An 18,239-nucleotide genomic window follows, 5' to 3' on the forward strand; every position below is an offset into this window, starting at 1 on the left:
AGCAACATGGAATCATGAATCAGTTTTCTATGTGCCAAATGCAAATATTTACTATAATAACAATTTCGATTTTCAATTTTACATGAACATTGAAAATCGGTTACAGTTATTCACACATAATCTCTCACACAATATTACTCTCCATCAACAACAGTGAAAACAATATTTTGTCACAAAACAGCTGATTTAACAGCTTTTTTAAATAAAATCAAAACAGAGCAATGTAACATTATAAAGTGCACATCGAAGGTAAACTAGTACTCAGCCTATAGTGCATTTAAACCATGGTTGCATACTTCGTTTTTCTCAAGTTTGCTTTGAACACAGCAGTCTGTTTCTGTATGTTTGTTGAAGAATAACGAGACACCAGACACCAGTGTTCATTATGTGCCGCTGTATTCAAAACTGCCCCGCCGTACAAAAAAGCGCACGCACTTCCCCGTGCTGCTGGGGCAAACCATTCTGAAAGGGGGCGGGGGGAGTCACTCCCCCTAACACAGTCAGGCTATGTTGATTGTGTTGGTCCTTCTTGTGCGGAAGTCTCTCTACGGTTTTTGTGTATACCTCATTTTGAATGACTACACTTGGTTCGATGACAACACTGGAGACGTTTTATTTTCGCTAGGTCGCTACCACTGTCAGACAAACACAGAGAAGCTCCACCCGCTCTATTTATATGGGCGCAGAACACTGTAACCTTCCACACAAAATAGTTCCAAACAAGTAACAATCGTGTCAGTGGCATACATTGTATACCTGTATGATACAGAGAGAGAGAAGAACAGATAACTTTGGTCTTGTCAGTGGAGCAATCGGGCAACTTTTTAAAAGTAAACTTTCCATTCATAAACTCTTTAAGTATCCGTTTTCGGTGTCTCGTGCTGCCGTGGCTGGCAAAACAGACATGGGCGTGGACTTCTGCAGCGCGCTTGTTGTTTTGTTTCTGGTGTATTTATAGAGCAACGTAACATCCGCTTGTGACGTGTGCCGCGTTAATTTCGCGAGAAAAAATTTAATCCCGTTAAAATTCATTTAAATTAATGCCAATAAAAACGCGCTAAACTGACAGCTCTAATATATATACAGTATATGTATATGTATATGTATTATATATTGTATATATATATACAAGGGCTCAGAGAGGAGCTGGAGAGAGCCTGGAAGGTAAAGGTGACAGTCGTGCCTGTGGTGGTCGGAGCACTCGGGGCAGTGACCCCCAGACTAGATGAGTGGTTGCAACAGATCCCGGGAACAACATCGGACATCTCAGTCCAGAAATGTGCAGTGCTGGGAACAGCAAGGATACTGCGCAGAACCCTCAAGCTTCCTGGCCTCTGGTAGAGGACCCGAGCTGAGGGACGGACACCACCCGAGGGTGAGATGAGGATTTATATATATGAGAGAGAGAGAGCGCACATTTTTATAGGTGGGCAGTTCCATCTTGGTGACTGACGTTTTTTGAATGCACTCACACAGTAGAGTTCAAATAAAAACTGCTCTGCCAAAGTCTGAACCTCAGTTTCCATTTTTTTTAATTTGCATTATCATACATCAGGTACAAATGACACAATCAGTTACAAGGTAGGTTGCTCAGTCGTTTTAAAGGTTTCAGGCTGTCAAGGAAAGAGACCAAACATTTGCAAAATACAAGGTAATCCTTCATTTATTGTCTACGTAGGCATCTACTGCAAGTAGATAATGTACAAGGACAGTAAGAGACTTGTGATGACTTTGGCAATAAAGCATTTCTGCCCTCATTCAAAAAGATAACACGTCCTTCAATTCTCTTAACTGGCACTGACTAACTTCTATGAAGGGACCACAGGATTTATCGAAAGCCTTAGCGTGTACCTACAGGAGCAGGAGTCTAAAAAAGAAAACAAACCCATTCACTCATACTTGACAAGTAAGATGTCTTGATTAGTATCTGGCCATAATTAAAAAAAAAATGACGAAAAAAAAGATTTAAATGTAAACAATGTAAAACACCAACATAACATATTTTTCTGGGAATTATAACAGACAGAAAATTTTGAGTTGCTGACAACCTTCATGCGGGATATGTGTGTGTGTGTGTGTGTGTTTAAATTAAAGACTTCAAAAAAATCCGAAGAGGTGGTATGTGTGAAGGGTGTCAATAAGATGATGGATAAAGTTGCCCCAGCTAGTGAGGAGAGACGATAAAAAAAGACATGGAGACCGGGGGGGGGGGGGGTTGACGAGGAGCAAGAGATTTAAAATGAGATTCAACAATGCAACTATGCAAAAAAAAACCAACAAAAAAAACAATTTAACAGACGTACCACCTTTTCTTGGTGTTTTAGTTTATTCTATCACTTATCAGAAGCTTCATTTGTCATTTTGTCCAGAAAAAAGCTTTTAATATGTTCTTGAATATATTTACATTCATTTGACAATTCTCCTGCCGCCAATTGACATCACTGTCCAATCACGGGAATGAATTTATATCCATACTACATTTTTAAAATAAATTAAAAAAATGTCTTTGTAAGAAAAACTCAAAACATAAGACAAATATATAGCTTTCGTTGCATTGTGATGGTATGCAGGTTCATGTCAGGTATGCAATTGTTTCGTTCAAGACGTTTGCGGTGGAAGGGATTGAAAGAGTTATAGGAAAGTTGATGGCCAACATTGGACAATTCTTCACAAATGTGATTTATTGTCCAATAAAAGTCAATTAAAATGACTTATCACTTCTCATTATATGATGTCAAATTATTCATTAAACTAAATGTGACATTGGTCAACTCAATGATCATTGGCCAACATGGTCACCCCAGTTTTTACTGAATGCCATGCAGAGATGTTTCAATTCAAACTGAAGAACATGTATTCAGACCAAAGTCAGCCTGGCTAGTCAGGAGACAAATGGAAGCACCGGGTACTTTACGGTGTTTGTATGGCGCCTGTGTGTTACGAGCTAGTAAGGAAACAATGATTGTGTGTTGTTACGTGGTCTGCAGCGGGTGTGCTTCATGGCAGCAGAGATGAATGGAAAAACTACAGCGTCTGGCACATTTGTTTGGCACGGGAAAGATGATTTGCTATATGCTGCGAATCAGATACATCACATATTGCAGGAAATAAAGTTTGTGTGTGTGTGTGTGTGTGTGTGTGTGCGTGTGTGTGTGTGAGGGGGACAGGAGGGCTTCTTTTTAATTCATTGGCTGAAGAAGCGGGAGAGATCACTGACAACAGCTACAAAAGCAAAGCTAACAAAATACCAAACACAACATTTAAGATTATAAACCCCGTTGTTAATGAGACATTAGCAAGTGGTCCCACTGGTCAAGAGCGACAGAAGCAGCATTAAAGGAGCACTAACAATGCTTCAGTGCTTGTCGCTACCTAATCTTGGAGGTGGATTCGTTAAACATGATAAAGCCACAAAATCCTGATCTTGTGGCTGAAACGGGGGTGTAATACATGTTTAGGAGTCAATTGAGGACATGCAATAAATGAGCTAACATAATAATAATATGAATGAACAAATACGCAAACCTTGTGCTCAAAATATTTCAAATAATAAACAAATGATTTTTACCCTAAAAATGATGCTCAACTGTTTTAGCACAATTGTATTTCATTGGGTAAAAGAAACATAGTCATGTTGTCAAACATTAGCCATGTTAATCTTATAACATGCAACTCTGTGGAACTACCGGTATTCATGTGACCAAATGTTCATAAATGCACTCTTGTTTAAAAAACAAACAAAAAAAATTTCCACAAAGATGGCAAGAAAATACTAGAATTGACCATAATCGGGATGATTTTCAGTTTAAAAAAAATCTAATTAATGTTTACTTCAGTGCATTTTTTCGTTTCTAATAAATGCTACTAAATTCTCATGATAACAACTTCTGGTGGGATATGTTACGGACATTAGGCCAATGGGGAAGTGTGCCGAAAGTCACAATCGACCACCTGAAAACTAAAAAAAAACTAAATAAAAAGACTTGGCTATTCAAACCCAACACAGATATTATAAATACTGAATATAAAGATGAAGAGTGAAAAGTTAAGATGACGCAACGGGCGCATCCTGTTCCTATTGTTCTCGCTGACTGAAAGTCTTTAAAAATGGGCTTGCATTTGGAGGGCAGAATTCCTTTTTGGTTGAAATCGATAATGACATTTCAGCGGCAAGCTGCATGAAATGTCTCACATGAGCGATGCTCACACATGCTTGCTCGTCCAACACAACTTGAATTCCCACGACGATAAGCCGTGTTCATCCAATCAATCAAAATGTGCAACTTGCAGTGTTACTTGAGCTCTCGTTAAAAAGATGCTACACTGCTAAACTGCAATTTCTCATCCTCTCAACAAGATAAGAAAAGCACATTTAGATCTTGGTATAAAAATGTGCTAGATTCTTTTGAAATACCCCATAAGGATTATTTATAAAGGTGTTCTACACTGATTTAGACGCATTCTGGATCATCTCGAATGACAACGATGAGGATGATTCAAACATTTATAGCTTTGGGAACAACAACAAACAAACGTTATTCTACTTTTGACAAATTGAACGAAAGATTGTTTTCTAAAACGCAACATAATGCATAAAAACAACTGTAACTTTACATCTGATTTTTAGCGCTGTATCCAAGAAAATTAAGGTCTCGTTTATATGAACCCTTTCAGGGATAGTGGTTACCGCAGTGGACGGCTTCTCATGTTATCAGGTTATGGGGTGCATGAAAAGGGGGAATGCCACTGTTGTTATTTTCTAAAAACAGAAAGTTAATGACAATTTGTCGACTTCTGTGAGCGGGTTTTGTACTTGTGAATGATTTATAAATGCACTGTAAACTTTTGGTACCGGTAATTATATTAAACGTATGTTAGATATGTCAATGTATCATTTGAGTTAAAAGTCAAACGGTGGATAAATGTGTTCAAAGAATTCTAAAAAGATTGTACAATCGTCAGGGAAAAGAAGTGAATAAAAGTTTTGTCGGGCTTTGTAATTTGGAACAAGTCCCCGGCCATAATGACCAGCTCTTCTTTCTTTGTCAGGCTCCACTGCATGCGGTCTTAAAATCGGACTTCATTTTTGCTACTTGTGGCAATTGAAAAAAAACCTCACAAATCCATTGACACTAAAACCTTATAGACATAAATAAATTAAACAGGCAGAAAGCTGTAAACATGATACAGGAACCTTGAAATAAAAGGTGCTTTTTTTTTCCAACGCCTGCACCATCTCGCCTTCACTATTTGGCTCCGATAGCTTTCCTTCCCGAGGCAGAAGGTACCTTCGGGCTATTCCTCATTCTTCATTAAAAACGAATTTATGAACCACAGACAAGATGTTTGTGTGTGTGGACGAGAAGGCTTCTGAAATAAGTCATATAGTATATGCACCTACAGAATAAATCCATGCTTTGAACGCTCCTTTTGAAATATTCTTGCTTCTTTGACACCCCGCCACAAAATTGGGGATTCCTTTATGTCGTTTACTGGCAGTTACAAACACTGTTATGTCTTAGTGTGTCCAGTTTTGGAGTAAACGTTCAATAAAAAGGACATCATTGTACACAATACATGCTCATGAGTAAACTATAAGAAATGACGTCTTGTGGCAGCAAACCCTAAATCAAAGCTAATCTAGAATCGCAAAATATGCCATCGAAAACAAATCAGCATGCCTTCTTGTGATTAGAAACGATACATCGAGTTTTGTAATGTCAAGTGGTGGTCGCATGTTAGGTTGTTGCTTTGTATTAGTGGATGGCAGTGAGGAGAAGGAGATCCTTGCCGGATGAGTACAGAGCAGATGAGACATTTGGCCATCCTTCTCAGGCGCTGTTGTTGAGAGACGGGTGTACAAACTGAGGGTTTATGAAGGAGAAGCCCGCAAACTCGGCCTGGTCGATGTTTGCGATCACCAGCTCGTCAGGAGGTGTGAGCTGAGGCTGCGTGCGCGTGAAGAACTTATCGAAGTTCTCAGCTCCTTTGCCACACTGTATTGACAAAACAAATACACACACAGAAAGGATACACTTAAAAGAAGGTAGAAAAACGAGAACAAAGTTTGCAACCACCAAAATAAAACAGCTTAATAACAATGATTCTGAAACGCTGTAGTATACATGCCAGGCCTGAGGTGGCGCTGCAATACTGCCAAAGCGAATCACCAAAAACAGAAAAAGAAGGCTGTACGATGTAAAGATTTTTTTTTAAATAAAATAACAATGAGGCACAACTTCTGCTTCTCAGTTTTTTCAGTTTTCCAAATCTGATATTACACCAGATACATAAGGACCCCTCTTCACTCATCTGCTAAGAAGACCGAGGGACTTTGGTGATATCCAAAATGGGCGCTACCAGGTTTGACCAAACGTGCGCCATTCAAGAACTCTCTAATCAGCGCACCACCAAATATCGCCGCAGACCCGAGTCGCTCCTCAATAGCGAGGGGCATCGCACCGCCCATGTGGCCCGTGAGATCACAGTTTGTTCTCTTGCCCTTTTTATTTTCCAACTTCTACTGGTCATCTCAGACTTAAATTGGGGTGAACTTCCCACAACGCATCCATTCAGGGGCCAACTCGAGACAAATCTGTAAGTTTACTTGATGACAAATTTACTACTTTTGATAGCTACTGAACATCTAATTTATCTTAACAAAAGAAAAATGACATGGGCTGTTACCAATATTTTAGAAGCCACATAAAAATCATAAAAGTGCTATAAATTGTTTTTTAAACAGTTTCCAAAAAGATGCATTTGGAATACTTGAGAATGCTTTTTCTGATCTAACCCAAATTGTTTTGAAATACTGTCCAAATAGATTGTGCATGTACAGCATAATGTCTTGCAAAATTGAATATACCTTCAACTAGACAGTGTGCACATTGCAAGAAGTGTGCAACTATTTCCCACTCTAAGTTGGTAACGTGCACAAAATGTTCCATAATGAAGTGGGTTGAGGCAAACCCTTTGCCTGAATATTCGGCATCTGGTGACGCGTAAAAATGGAAAATAACACACCTGACTATTATCATCACATTACATGCTCCGCATCTCATTCACATCTATGGCAGCGGAGCGTTCAAAAGAGCAAATCAGCATTGGCATGGCTACGGAAAACTAACAAACTAACGGGGCTCATTCAATGTGAGTTTTAGCTTGGTATGAACAATTCACACACGTGACATCTACAATTAATTTTCATGCAAAGGTATGACAGTGCGTGCGTGGTTTCTTGACAAATTAAAAATGGTTATTGGATTCATATTATATATACATATTCAAATACAATACAATTCAATTCAATTCAAATCAGATATCGGAAAAACACAAGCCAAAGGTCATTGAAGAGTAAATTAAATTCATTAAATTGTCCATTGACGTGAATGGTATTTACTTTCACTGCTATGCAGATGACTGTCAGATCTACGTCCCGCTGAGCAAAAAAAACACTTTCTCATTGAGGCCACTTTTATCCTTTCTGGAGGAAATCAAAACCTGGATGGCACTACATTTCTTGAATTTCACTGAAAAGAACACAGAAGTGATGGTGTTTGGTCCCAGTGGCCCTTGTACATCCCATCCTGCCGACTTGGGTCCCCTGGCTCCTTATCTTAAACCAAAATTCTTGAAATTGGTTCTTAAACTAGACAGTGATTTCAAATTGGACCGGCCAACGGGTGGCGTTGTTCAAGCCAGCTTCTTTCATCTTCGGCAGCAAGCCTCTCCTTTCTCAGCAGCACTTTGAAACAGTCATTCACGCCTTTGTCACATCCTGGCTAGATTACAATCATGCACTTTACTTTGGAGTGAGCCAATCCTCCATTAAGCATCTCCAGTTGGTCCACAATGCTGCCGCTCACCTCTCGAATGGTACTCGTAAGAGGGAGCACATAACTCCTACTCTGGCATCCCTTCACTGGCTCCCAAGAGGTACCAAAAACTAAGCGTAGGCTCAGAGGAGATCGAGCCTTTTACATTGCTGCTCTTTAGAATGACCTCCTTCTGAACCTTGGCATTATTCAGTTATTAATTAATTGTTAAAAATTGTTTGTTGTTGGGGCGGCCCGGTAGCCAAGTGGTTAGCACGTCGGCTTCACAGTGCAGAGGTACCGGGTTCGATTCCAGCTCCGGCCTCCCTGTGTGGAGTTTGCATGTTCTCCCCGGGCCTGCGTGGGTTTTCTCCGGGTGCTCCGGTTTCCTCCCACATTCCAAAAATATGCGTGGCAGGCTGATTGAACACTCTAAATTGTCCCTAGGTGTGAGTGTGAGTGCAAATGGTTGTTCGTCTATGTGTGCCCTGCGATTGGCTGGCAACCGATTCAGGGTGTCCCCCGCCTACTGCCCGGAGACGGCTGGGATGGGCTCCAGCACCCCCCGCGACCCTAGTGAGGATCAAGCGGTACGGAAGATGAATGAATGAATGAATGTTTGTTGTTGTATGAATTATGTTTGCTCCGCGTAGAGCACTTTGTATTCAGTGGTGGTTGTTTTTAAAGTGCACTATAAATATAGTTGAGTTGAGATGAGTTGAATCGAGTTGAGAATGTGAGCGTGAGCGTTTGTTCATCTGTGTTTGCCCTGCCTGCCTCTTCCAGTGTCAGCTGGTATATGCTCCAGCTCAACCGCGAGCCAAATGAAGAAAAGCACTATAGGAAATCAATGGATGGATTAGCGTTTTTCAGTCTGATGCGCACATGGAATGGGGCCTGTTGTTTCTGAGTCAAGAAGTAGTGCAGAACAATTTTCACATCAGCTCTGAATGCTGCCATTTGCGTTTGCCTCATCTCGTGTTATTTTCATCGGCGACGACGAGATGAATTGGTTGTCGCCCCCTGTTTTTCATGATAACAACGTGACGGTAACAAGCAAAACACGGCACTTTGATGACTGAGTCATGATGAGACGTGTGCGGGGCTTCGTTCACCAGACCAGACAACGTGGAAATGTTACTGAGTGGTCTGTCAGAAGTTCATAATGCACGCTGTACAAAAAGACTTGTTTGTATTTTCTAGGCAGGCAATGTGGCTCTCATATAACAGCTTTGAAGATTCTGGATTTAATGGCTACATATTGCAGTTTTTCATAAATGAGCGGTGCATGTTGTATTTTGTACAGTGTGTACATTAACCGGAATAAGCACACGTAATTCAGCCTCGAAGCCTTTAGAGTTGAAGACACTTGATGTAAACAATGTGTGGTCTGTTTCATATTGTTTTCAACCACGAGATTCCAATGTACTCATTATAAAAATAGTTGATGATAACAGACTGAAAAATAAAGCCACTGGAATTCAACAACAGTGAAGAAATATGTGGATAACGGTAGATAAGAATGAGTTTGTCTCCTGACCTAATTGGTGGTCTAAATCTTCTCCTAAATAAATTCAACTTGCTTGTGGGATGTCCCTGGCTGCCCTCATGCGTCTACCAGTTCTTTCTTTTCCTTTTCCAATTAATTAAGATCTGAGTCTTGTTCAGACAGAGCGGCTTATTTAGGTCAAGAGAGATTCATGACATGTGCTCGGCCATGGAGGGCTCCTTCTAACTTTGTTCTGCCATGTTTTGGCCTGGACGCACAGCGCTAGGAGCAGAAGCCTCGGGGCTGCTCACGACTTCTCATTCAACCTCCAATCATTTCATCACCTTAAGCAGCTGTCAAATGAAAAGAGGGCTTCCATGAAAGCGCCAAGACCAGCAAATGCGCACACTGTCGCCATGTGAAATGGACAAAATAAAGTGAACAACTACAGATACAGAAATAAAAATGATTCGGGAGCTCTTTTACAAAAAAAAAAAAAACACTGACAATTATCATTAACACACGACATACAACCACATACTATTTGTAGGGATGGATACAAAGCCCGTGTTCATGTTTGTGTCAATTGTGTGTAAATGTGCAAATGCGCGGGCAGAAATGTTTTTTGTTGCGCAGCAACACACTGCTGTCTCGGCATGTACAGTTTTGTTTTGCTGACATTCTTTTTTAATTGACAAAAACAAAAACAGGTTAATATGAAGAAGCACAAACGTGTTTATGTGTCAGCCTTATTCAAAGGTGGTATTTTTAGTCAGTCAGGTGACAGTCCCTCTGAGCCACTCTTTGACACAAAAAAAACAAACACTGGTGGTGGTATGCGTATGTACGTCCGTGAGAGATACCTGATGGGTAATGCTAGCGTCCTTCAACTGTCGTCTTGAATCCATCACTTCCTACCCTTTGCCCAAGAGAGGCGGCACATTTCTTACTTTGACCTCTCATGTCCATCTTGGGATTTTTTTTGTTTTAACTCCACGATTGACAACAGAATAGAATTCTTCAACAGCACTTGCTTGACGTGCAGAATGTTGTTGAAGATTTTTTAAAACTAAACGTGTTTATCGCTGTTCTTCTGATCATTTTGTGGCATAAATTTTGACCTATTTTACTGTGGTGGCCTGGTGATCATCTTGTTAGCGTGTCAGCCTCATAGTGTAAAAGGTGCAAGGTTCGAGTCCGGCTTCGGTCTTCCTGTGTGGAGTTTGCATGTTCTCCCCGTGCCTGTGTGACTTTTCTCCAGGTGCTCCGGTTTCCTCCCACATTTCAAAAACATGTGTGGCAAGTTAATGGAACCGAGCTTTCAAATCCACCTATGTGTGTATGGTTTTGTGAACCTACCTTTTGTTACCCTTTCAAACAACACCTGTTTGCTGTTTTTGCGCTTAGGCCAAAGCATGTTTAACACCAAAAGTATTACTTTAGTTCCACCTTGTCCACCTTCATCGAGGAAGCAGAAAAAGTATCCGTAACTGACCTGGTATTCTCTTTAGACAAGACTATGCATGCAACAAAAAAAAAATGTGTATGTGTGTGTGTGTGTGTGTCTGTGTCTACACCGCTGATAAATCATTTCACTCCAACATATTCGTGTGGTACGTCCTGTTTTTCATGACTTGAAGCCCAAGATGTGACAGAGCATGTCATGATGGGGACATGGACCACTGCCTCTGCGCCATGTTGACTCGAAATGTATCTCTTTAGACTAAGGCATTCATGCCCTCATTCTCATAGTATGATTCAGCCAAATCTTACGGGTTGATGACCCATGCTCTTGATACATTGTCGGTGACAAAATGTACGACATGGGATTTTGACCTACTTTCTCTCATCTTTAATTTCTCTCTCTCTCTCTCTCTTTGCATGTACACAGCCATGCCCGCCTCTGCACTCAAGCATATTAAAATAAGTCAGCTACTTAGGATGATAACTGTTGGCTCGCCCCCATTTAGGGTCGTGCCAACACACTCGCTCTCACGTGCTGTAACTACCTCGCTCCCTCTACAGCCACGGCTGTGAGAAGCGCTCCACTCTTCACCTCATCTCATCATCCAACAGTCAATTGTTTATTTGCAGTGAAGACATTTCCAACTCAGTGTATGTTTCACCAAGATAAGCAGTTGGTGAAGACAGCAAGAAACTCCCAGACTTTATTTTCACCTGATAGCGGATCAGCTGAAAATCACGTGAAGGACTCTTATTTCTGATCATGTGATCGCATCAGGACATCCCAAGTTCAGTGTCACCTTGTGCTGAATAGCACTGGAAAAGCACGGCTTTCCTGCATGAGCATGATTTCTTTAAGTGCAGGGTTGATACCAACATAGATGCCGTCATGTCAAAATGTAAATAAATCCTATTTAGTCCATTAAGTGATAGCCAAAATAGGCAATGTGTCAATGTCATCTTGCTCGAGTGTGTACCTTCATTGTCTTACACAGCTGCAGTGAGTCACAACTGAATGTATCGTAATTCATGCAAGTGGTCACAAACCCCATTCGCTATGTCATCCGTGGCCACTGTTCCAGGTTGTTTGTGCAATGACACAAACCTCCCACTTTTCCTTTCTCATCCTCTATTCATTACAACTATCAATCAACAGCTTCTACACTTGACCTAGTTTACTCCTTAAAGCCATGAATCATGTCGGCTATCCATAAGTGGGCGTTTCTTGCTCACACCGCTCAATGGATGTTGTTGGTGTTACCCGGGTAACGACATCCCGTGATGGATGAACACTAAATGAGAATGCCTTGATGCTCATTCTGACACAGAAAGTTTTTATCCGCGTTGAATCTCTCAGCAGGATGCAGTGAGCGTATTGATTGCAATTGTGCAGCTGTGGCAGGCAGATGAAATGGGATTGAGCAAGGATGGGTGTGCATCAAAGAGGGAGACAGAATGGGTTGGAGAGGAACGGTTGGATGTAGTCGAGTGTGAAGGGAGTATAACAATAGCTATTTGCTGGTAATGGACTCCGCAGTGCCATATTCCAGAGCTGAGATGGACGTGATCGACCATTACATAACAGATGATGACATTCATCCTGGCACGGCCATTTCTTATTTTTTTTCTCCACATCTCCAGTAGAGCCCGTGCAAACATTTACTGTGCTACGACAGTGCCAACACACATGCATTGGTTTCCCTTCAATGTAGAATTGGACCAGAACAAAAGTGGACAAGCACACCAGCAATAAGCTTCTATTCTTTTTCCATTTTTTGAAAACGTGCACTTTTTGTGCACCAGAGACATATAAAGTATGTATACTGGACATGCATACTCAGGTTGCCCCTGTTCCCACAGCACCCACATTATTCTAACGTATTCTATACGATCTTTGAAACTGAAAGTCACGCATACGCGCGCACACAACATCACATCACACAAAAGTGCATCCATTGAGCAGGCTGCAGGGATAGTCAGGCCGGGACTCACCTTAATAGAGGAAGAGGAGCCCTTGAGAGTTGAAAGAAGAAAAGAAATACTGTATTCAAATGTGTAACACACGCACACACACACACACACACGCACACATGTTAGGGTTGACAAGACTTGCCTCACTGTACCCTTCTTAAATAATTGACAAGGTGTGCATTATACATTGGCATAAGAAGATTTGGAATTATTCATGGATATGTCACGTATGTCACGTGCACTTTGTGCTAATAGTGCTATACCCTGTCCCTACAGCTCTCCATCACAGGGTTAACTTTTGGCCTGTTTGGCTTTTTGCGACACCTTTTTCTGAAAGGTCAGCAGGACAAGAAGGACATGAATGGACAACAAGAATATCCACCAGAAATCACCATGAGGTAAGTGGATTTGATTCGCATTTAAAGGACTTCAGCGTACCATTGTCCAGGGTTAAAATTTGATGACAGTTGAAGATGATCACCTGCAGCCATGACGGCGATGATGATGATGATGACGATGATAATCATGTTTCAGCCATGTTTACCACTGTTACTGCTTTTCTGCCTGGTGTTTTGCCATCTGATTGATACGACTCACAGGACTGGTAGTTACCACCGACTAAGCATGACAAAATTATTGTAAACAATATAATGATAATGTTCCTCATTCTGGGGTGCCAATAATGCCTGTAAACGATTGCCTGCTAAGTTCCATACATCTAACGGTAACAATGAAGCTGTTTAGTCTTGTAGCCCCTTGATGGACTGAAATGACTTGTTCTGTTTGGTATTCATGAGCTACCTAAATGGCTGCATACCCCCGGCGACCGGGCGAAGGGAAAGCAGTCAGAGACTATCGGCGGATGGCGATTTGTCATAAACGCAGGAAACATAATCATAATGTAGTGATGTAATATAGCATTACAACAGGCTAATGTTGTTCACAGCTTAGTTTAGAAAGTGTTGCTTGAGTCAATAACAGACACGTGAATGAAATATGATCGAGTGTTGAAATGTGTTGTTTAAATTTTACCTTACAACAATACTATATTTCAAAGCAGTCGTTCTGTTATACCACGGTCGTCGTACATGTGTGGACAAATGTGAACAGCATGGAATTATTTTTGTGCTTTCATTGGCATATATGGCTGAAATCTATAACCAATCTCTCTGTCAGAGTTCAAATATTGGTTGCACTGCACTGCATTCATTATAGTTGACACTTGAATATCACTTAGTTACTGCAAAACTTCACTTTTATGAATGAATAAATACAACAATGACCTCAGATGCCTGTTGAGGATACAACCAACGGTATCTACTCCCCAACCCGGATATGTTCCTCTACCCTTAGAGATATTCTCGAAGATGTCCATTCAGTGTTGCAAAGGGGTATCAATCAAGACACTCCCACAACATCCAGAGCCATGAGGACACTCCCACCCCACAGCCCCCTCAACTCCCATATACTACATATATACTCTCTGTGCTATGGTTGGAATTGTTTGGCTTTGTACACCAGCTCAGGTTCCTTCCCTGCTAAGTGAGGTGACATTGCACATCGCTTATAAGCTTCTGTAGTGATGAATAAGACCACCAAGCCCCCCCCCCCCCCCGCCCCCTCTCCCCCATCCTCTATCCAACCAACCACATGATCACCAATACATTCATCCATATACTGTATGTAACCACCCAGCAATCAACCAATCATTCATCCGGCCACCTGGACATTCATCCGGCTAACCACCCACAGAGCCATTTATTCATCTGCTTACCACTCTTCCCACCAAAGCATCCTTCCATCCATCAGCTCATACGCCAGCTATTTCTCCTTATCTTAAGTCAACAGTCTCAAACTTGGTCCTTAAACTGGACAGTGATTTCAAACTCGATCGGCAAATTGGTGCCATTGTTAAATCCAGCTTCTTTCACCTTAGACAGCTGGCCAAAATAAAACCTCTCCTGCCTTTGTCACATCCCAGCTCGATTACTGCAATGCCCTTTACTTTGGAGTCATCCAGTCCTCCATTAAGCGCCTTCAGTTGGTCAATAATGCCGCTGCTCGCCTCTTGACTGGAACTCGTAAGAGGGAGCACATAACTCATACCAAGTACATCCATCCATCGATGTACTACGTCATTGTCTCCATTGAGTGAATAATCTTCTTGCTCCTATTTATGTGCACAAGACTTACCATTTTGGGCTTGAAAGGCGGCTGTATCTCCTTGCTCTCAAGACGTTCCCAGTCAATACGTCTGAAGAAGGCATGTTCTCTGACATCCCGCTCTCCTTCAAGGCCACAGCCCAGACGCTTGGATGGATGCTTAGTCATGAGCTGTTTCATGTACAAAACAACAAAGTGGATATGGTGTCAAAACAAGTCTATCACATGGGGTATTACATCACAGTTCTACTATAAATGTTTTGATTTTGTTTTGTTCTAACTCTCTCCAGAGTAATTTTTTCACTAATGTGTTCCTTAATGTGATTCCACTGCCTTTCTAGGTCACTCTAGTGCAACAACACAGAAGGGCTCGAAAATAAGTGACATAACCATTATTTTTTTAAAACTCTGCCGGCTCTTTGTTTTCCCATTGGAGTTGTGCTGCGGCTTTTAATCACACCAACTATCACATCCGGATCTTGTTTTCCCTCTTCGTGTTCATCAATTCATGAATACGATACAATACTGGACGATTTAGTAGCAGCCGGCTAATGAAGTGTAAACGTGGTGGCCATCTTGGGGAGGTACGTGCCAAGTAAACTATACCACCTAAAACCATTTATTAATTGATAATAGTAATTTAACTGTTTTAAATCACTCATTTATTAAAAGACTCTTTCCATTTAACTCATTCAGTACCAGCCATTTCTAGACCAAGTCTGAAAAGACGTTTAAAAACGTCTTTGGGAGTGAATGAGTTCAAGTACTTGTTTCATATTTTAAACACATTACCACCTCTAAGCTAAATACAAATCACAGAAGAGTCAGCTTTGGAATTAACTGGACCAGGACACTCGGCTATGATGAAGTTCTGTTTGCATAGCTGCAATTTAAATAAGTATACTGAAAACAACATTTATCTTGTGTCCTGTCACAATTTGCATTAACCCACAGTGTTGTTGACACTGACCGAGACACTATGTTCCAGCATATTATGTGCCTGACTTGCTGTTCCCCCAAGAGACCCAGTGCCCCATATTCACACACTATTGTCTAAATAAATCTTGTAGCGCATAATGCATTCATGATCCCATTATATCAATACTGAACATGTCAGCTCCATGCATCCTGTTAAAATTAGTCATTAAGATAAGATAAGATAAGATATCCTTTATTTGTCCCACACTGGGGAAATTTACAGCCTCCAGCAGCAAGAATGTATGTAGAAAGAAGAAAGAAGAAAGAGAAAAAACAACAACAAGCATCTTTCAATTAAATGCAATATGAACACAAAATGGATAAATCGCATTACTATTTACAATTTTCCTTCACATCATTTAATTATTATTATTATTATGATTGTTATTTTTTATTCATCAGCCTGACAGTAGTCGGTAGGAACGAGCGTCGGTATCTCTCCTTCTTGCAGCGCGGGTGTAACAGTCTCTGGCTGAAGGAGCTACCATTATTACCATTATTGTGTGTACAAAGCATAACATGGAGCTGCGGTCTCTTAAAAAGCCTCAAGCCAGTCTTTCACTGAGTGGTGAATGCTTGTGAACGGTTGCGAGCGATTCACATGTATTTTAAGCAAGTAGATCAAACAACGAAATAGCTTTTATGCGGTTGCTGGCCTCGTCAAACTGATCAGAGCGATAGATTTGTGTAACTGAGTACAGCAATGTGTTTGTCTGCCACCAACACTTTCAAATCCATCCCACCAAATTTCATGTTGTGCCTGTGGTGCGCTCCCATATTTTTCACGGTGAAAACCATCAATGTAACTTAAGGTGAATTAACTTAATTGAGAGGTAGTATACAAAGAAAGAAATTACACAAAGTGGACAAAAACACATTATTTTAATTTCATTTACCGTATTTTCCGGACTATAAGTCGCAGTTTTTTTTCATAGCTTGGCTGGGGGCGCGACTTATACTCTGGAGCGATTTATGGGTGAAATTATTAACACATTAATATATCATTTCACATGTTATTTTCACATTAAACCACAAGCGGCCACTCTAGACCTGTATAAACAACGATGAGTCTGACGTAAGCGACGTAGAAGAGGAAGCGCTGCATCTTCTACCTCCGGAGTTGGTGGAGTTGCTTTAAAGTGATACAGAGGATGAAGATTCCAATGGATGTAGTGATTTGGAGTGACATTGATGGTTTGGTGAACTTGTTAGCATGTTCTTTATGCTATACTTATCTGACTAACTCTTAATATGTTACTTGAACATAGCAGGCACGTTCTTAGTTCGTTGTTTATGCGTCATGTAATGTTAGCAGATCGTACACTTATTCAGTGTGTTGTTTTCTATTTTATTTTTATTTTAAATTGCCTTTCAAGGCGGCATGTATATTCTTGTGTTGGATTTTATCAAATAAATTTCCCCCCAAAATGCAATTTATACTCCGGTGTGATTATATATGTTTTTTCCTTCTCAATTATGCATTTTTTGGCCGGTGCGATTTATAATCCGGAGCGACGTATAATCCGAAAAATACGGTACTGATAATTTATTATTTGGGAAAATGATGATGACGATGATGGTAACTGTACAGAGCTAGTATGTTTTACAGTACAGGTTTAATGGACAAAAAAAGGGGGTTCTTGCAGTGTTTTAATAATGCATGTGTGTATGGCAAAAATGTGTGAGAGGGGGACAAACCAGATTTAAAGAACATATATTCTTATTTACACATAAATAGAACATCTATTTCTTTCAGAACAAAAATGCGAGAATTGTAGAACAAGCAGACTTCCTTGTACATGAATTTAAATTACGTTGGCTTCAATGAAGAGCGCCACGACTGCACTTAAAATTGCTGGTATGCGCGAGCTTCACCTGAGACTATTTTTTTTGTTTGTTTTTGTTTTTTGGTGTAGGGGTGGAGGGGTGGGGGAAAAGAGTGGAGTGTGCTGTTTGGAGCATTGTGACTGATGCTGCATGTCAAAGGGAGGTTTGAATCGCCTCACATTAACTTTTTATATACAGCAGAGCCACCGCTTGCTTGACCAAAGAAAGTGGCATATGTGAAACACGCCAGTGATGTATGGAACCTTTCACTCACCCCTTTGCAGATGGAAACAGCCTCTTTGGACAAGGACTTTGGGTAGGACACATTGTGCTCCATAATGGACTGGAACAATTCGTCTTCGTCCTCTCCATCAAAAGGAGGCTGCGAATAGAAGGAGCGTGATGTTGCTGAGGGTTGGCGGTTCATCCATTATCAAACATGAGATGAATACGTAGTTGCAGTTCTGCGACCACAAACAACATTTGCTAAGTGGTGCCGCGCAGCGTGAGAGGGATCCAACAGTGGAGCA

General features: G+C 40.9%; 1 protein-coding gene across 2 annotated transcripts in view; it reads right to left on the minus strand.

Moving 5' to 3' along the window:
- Nucleotides 1-1,645: 1,645 nt before the first annotated feature.
- Nucleotides 1,646-18,239, minus strand: part of LOC127612741 (protein kinase C alpha type-like) — a 152,053-nt gene continuing 135,459 nt past the window's right edge. For both annotated transcript variants that reach the window (XM_052083522.1, XM_052083521.1), the window contains 3 exons: nucleotides 17,984-18,091; nucleotides 14,935-15,075; nucleotides 1,646-5,996 (listed from right to left, as the gene is read on the minus strand). In XM_052083522.1, the coding sequence (XP_051939482.1) occupies nucleotides 5,832-5,996; nucleotides 14,935-15,075; nucleotides 17,984-18,091 (414 nt within the window). In that variant the 3' untranslated portion in view covers nucleotides 1,646-5,831. The remainder of the gene's footprint in view (nucleotides 5,997-14,934; nucleotides 15,076-17,983; nucleotides 18,092-18,239) is intronic.

The sequence above is a fragment of the Hippocampus zosterae genome, chromosome 13 (assembly GCF_025434085.1).
Source record: "Hippocampus zosterae strain Florida chromosome 13, ASM2543408v3, whole genome shotgun sequence".
NCBI lineage: Eukaryota > Metazoa > Chordata > Actinopteri > Syngnathiformes > Syngnathidae > Hippocampus > Hippocampus zosterae.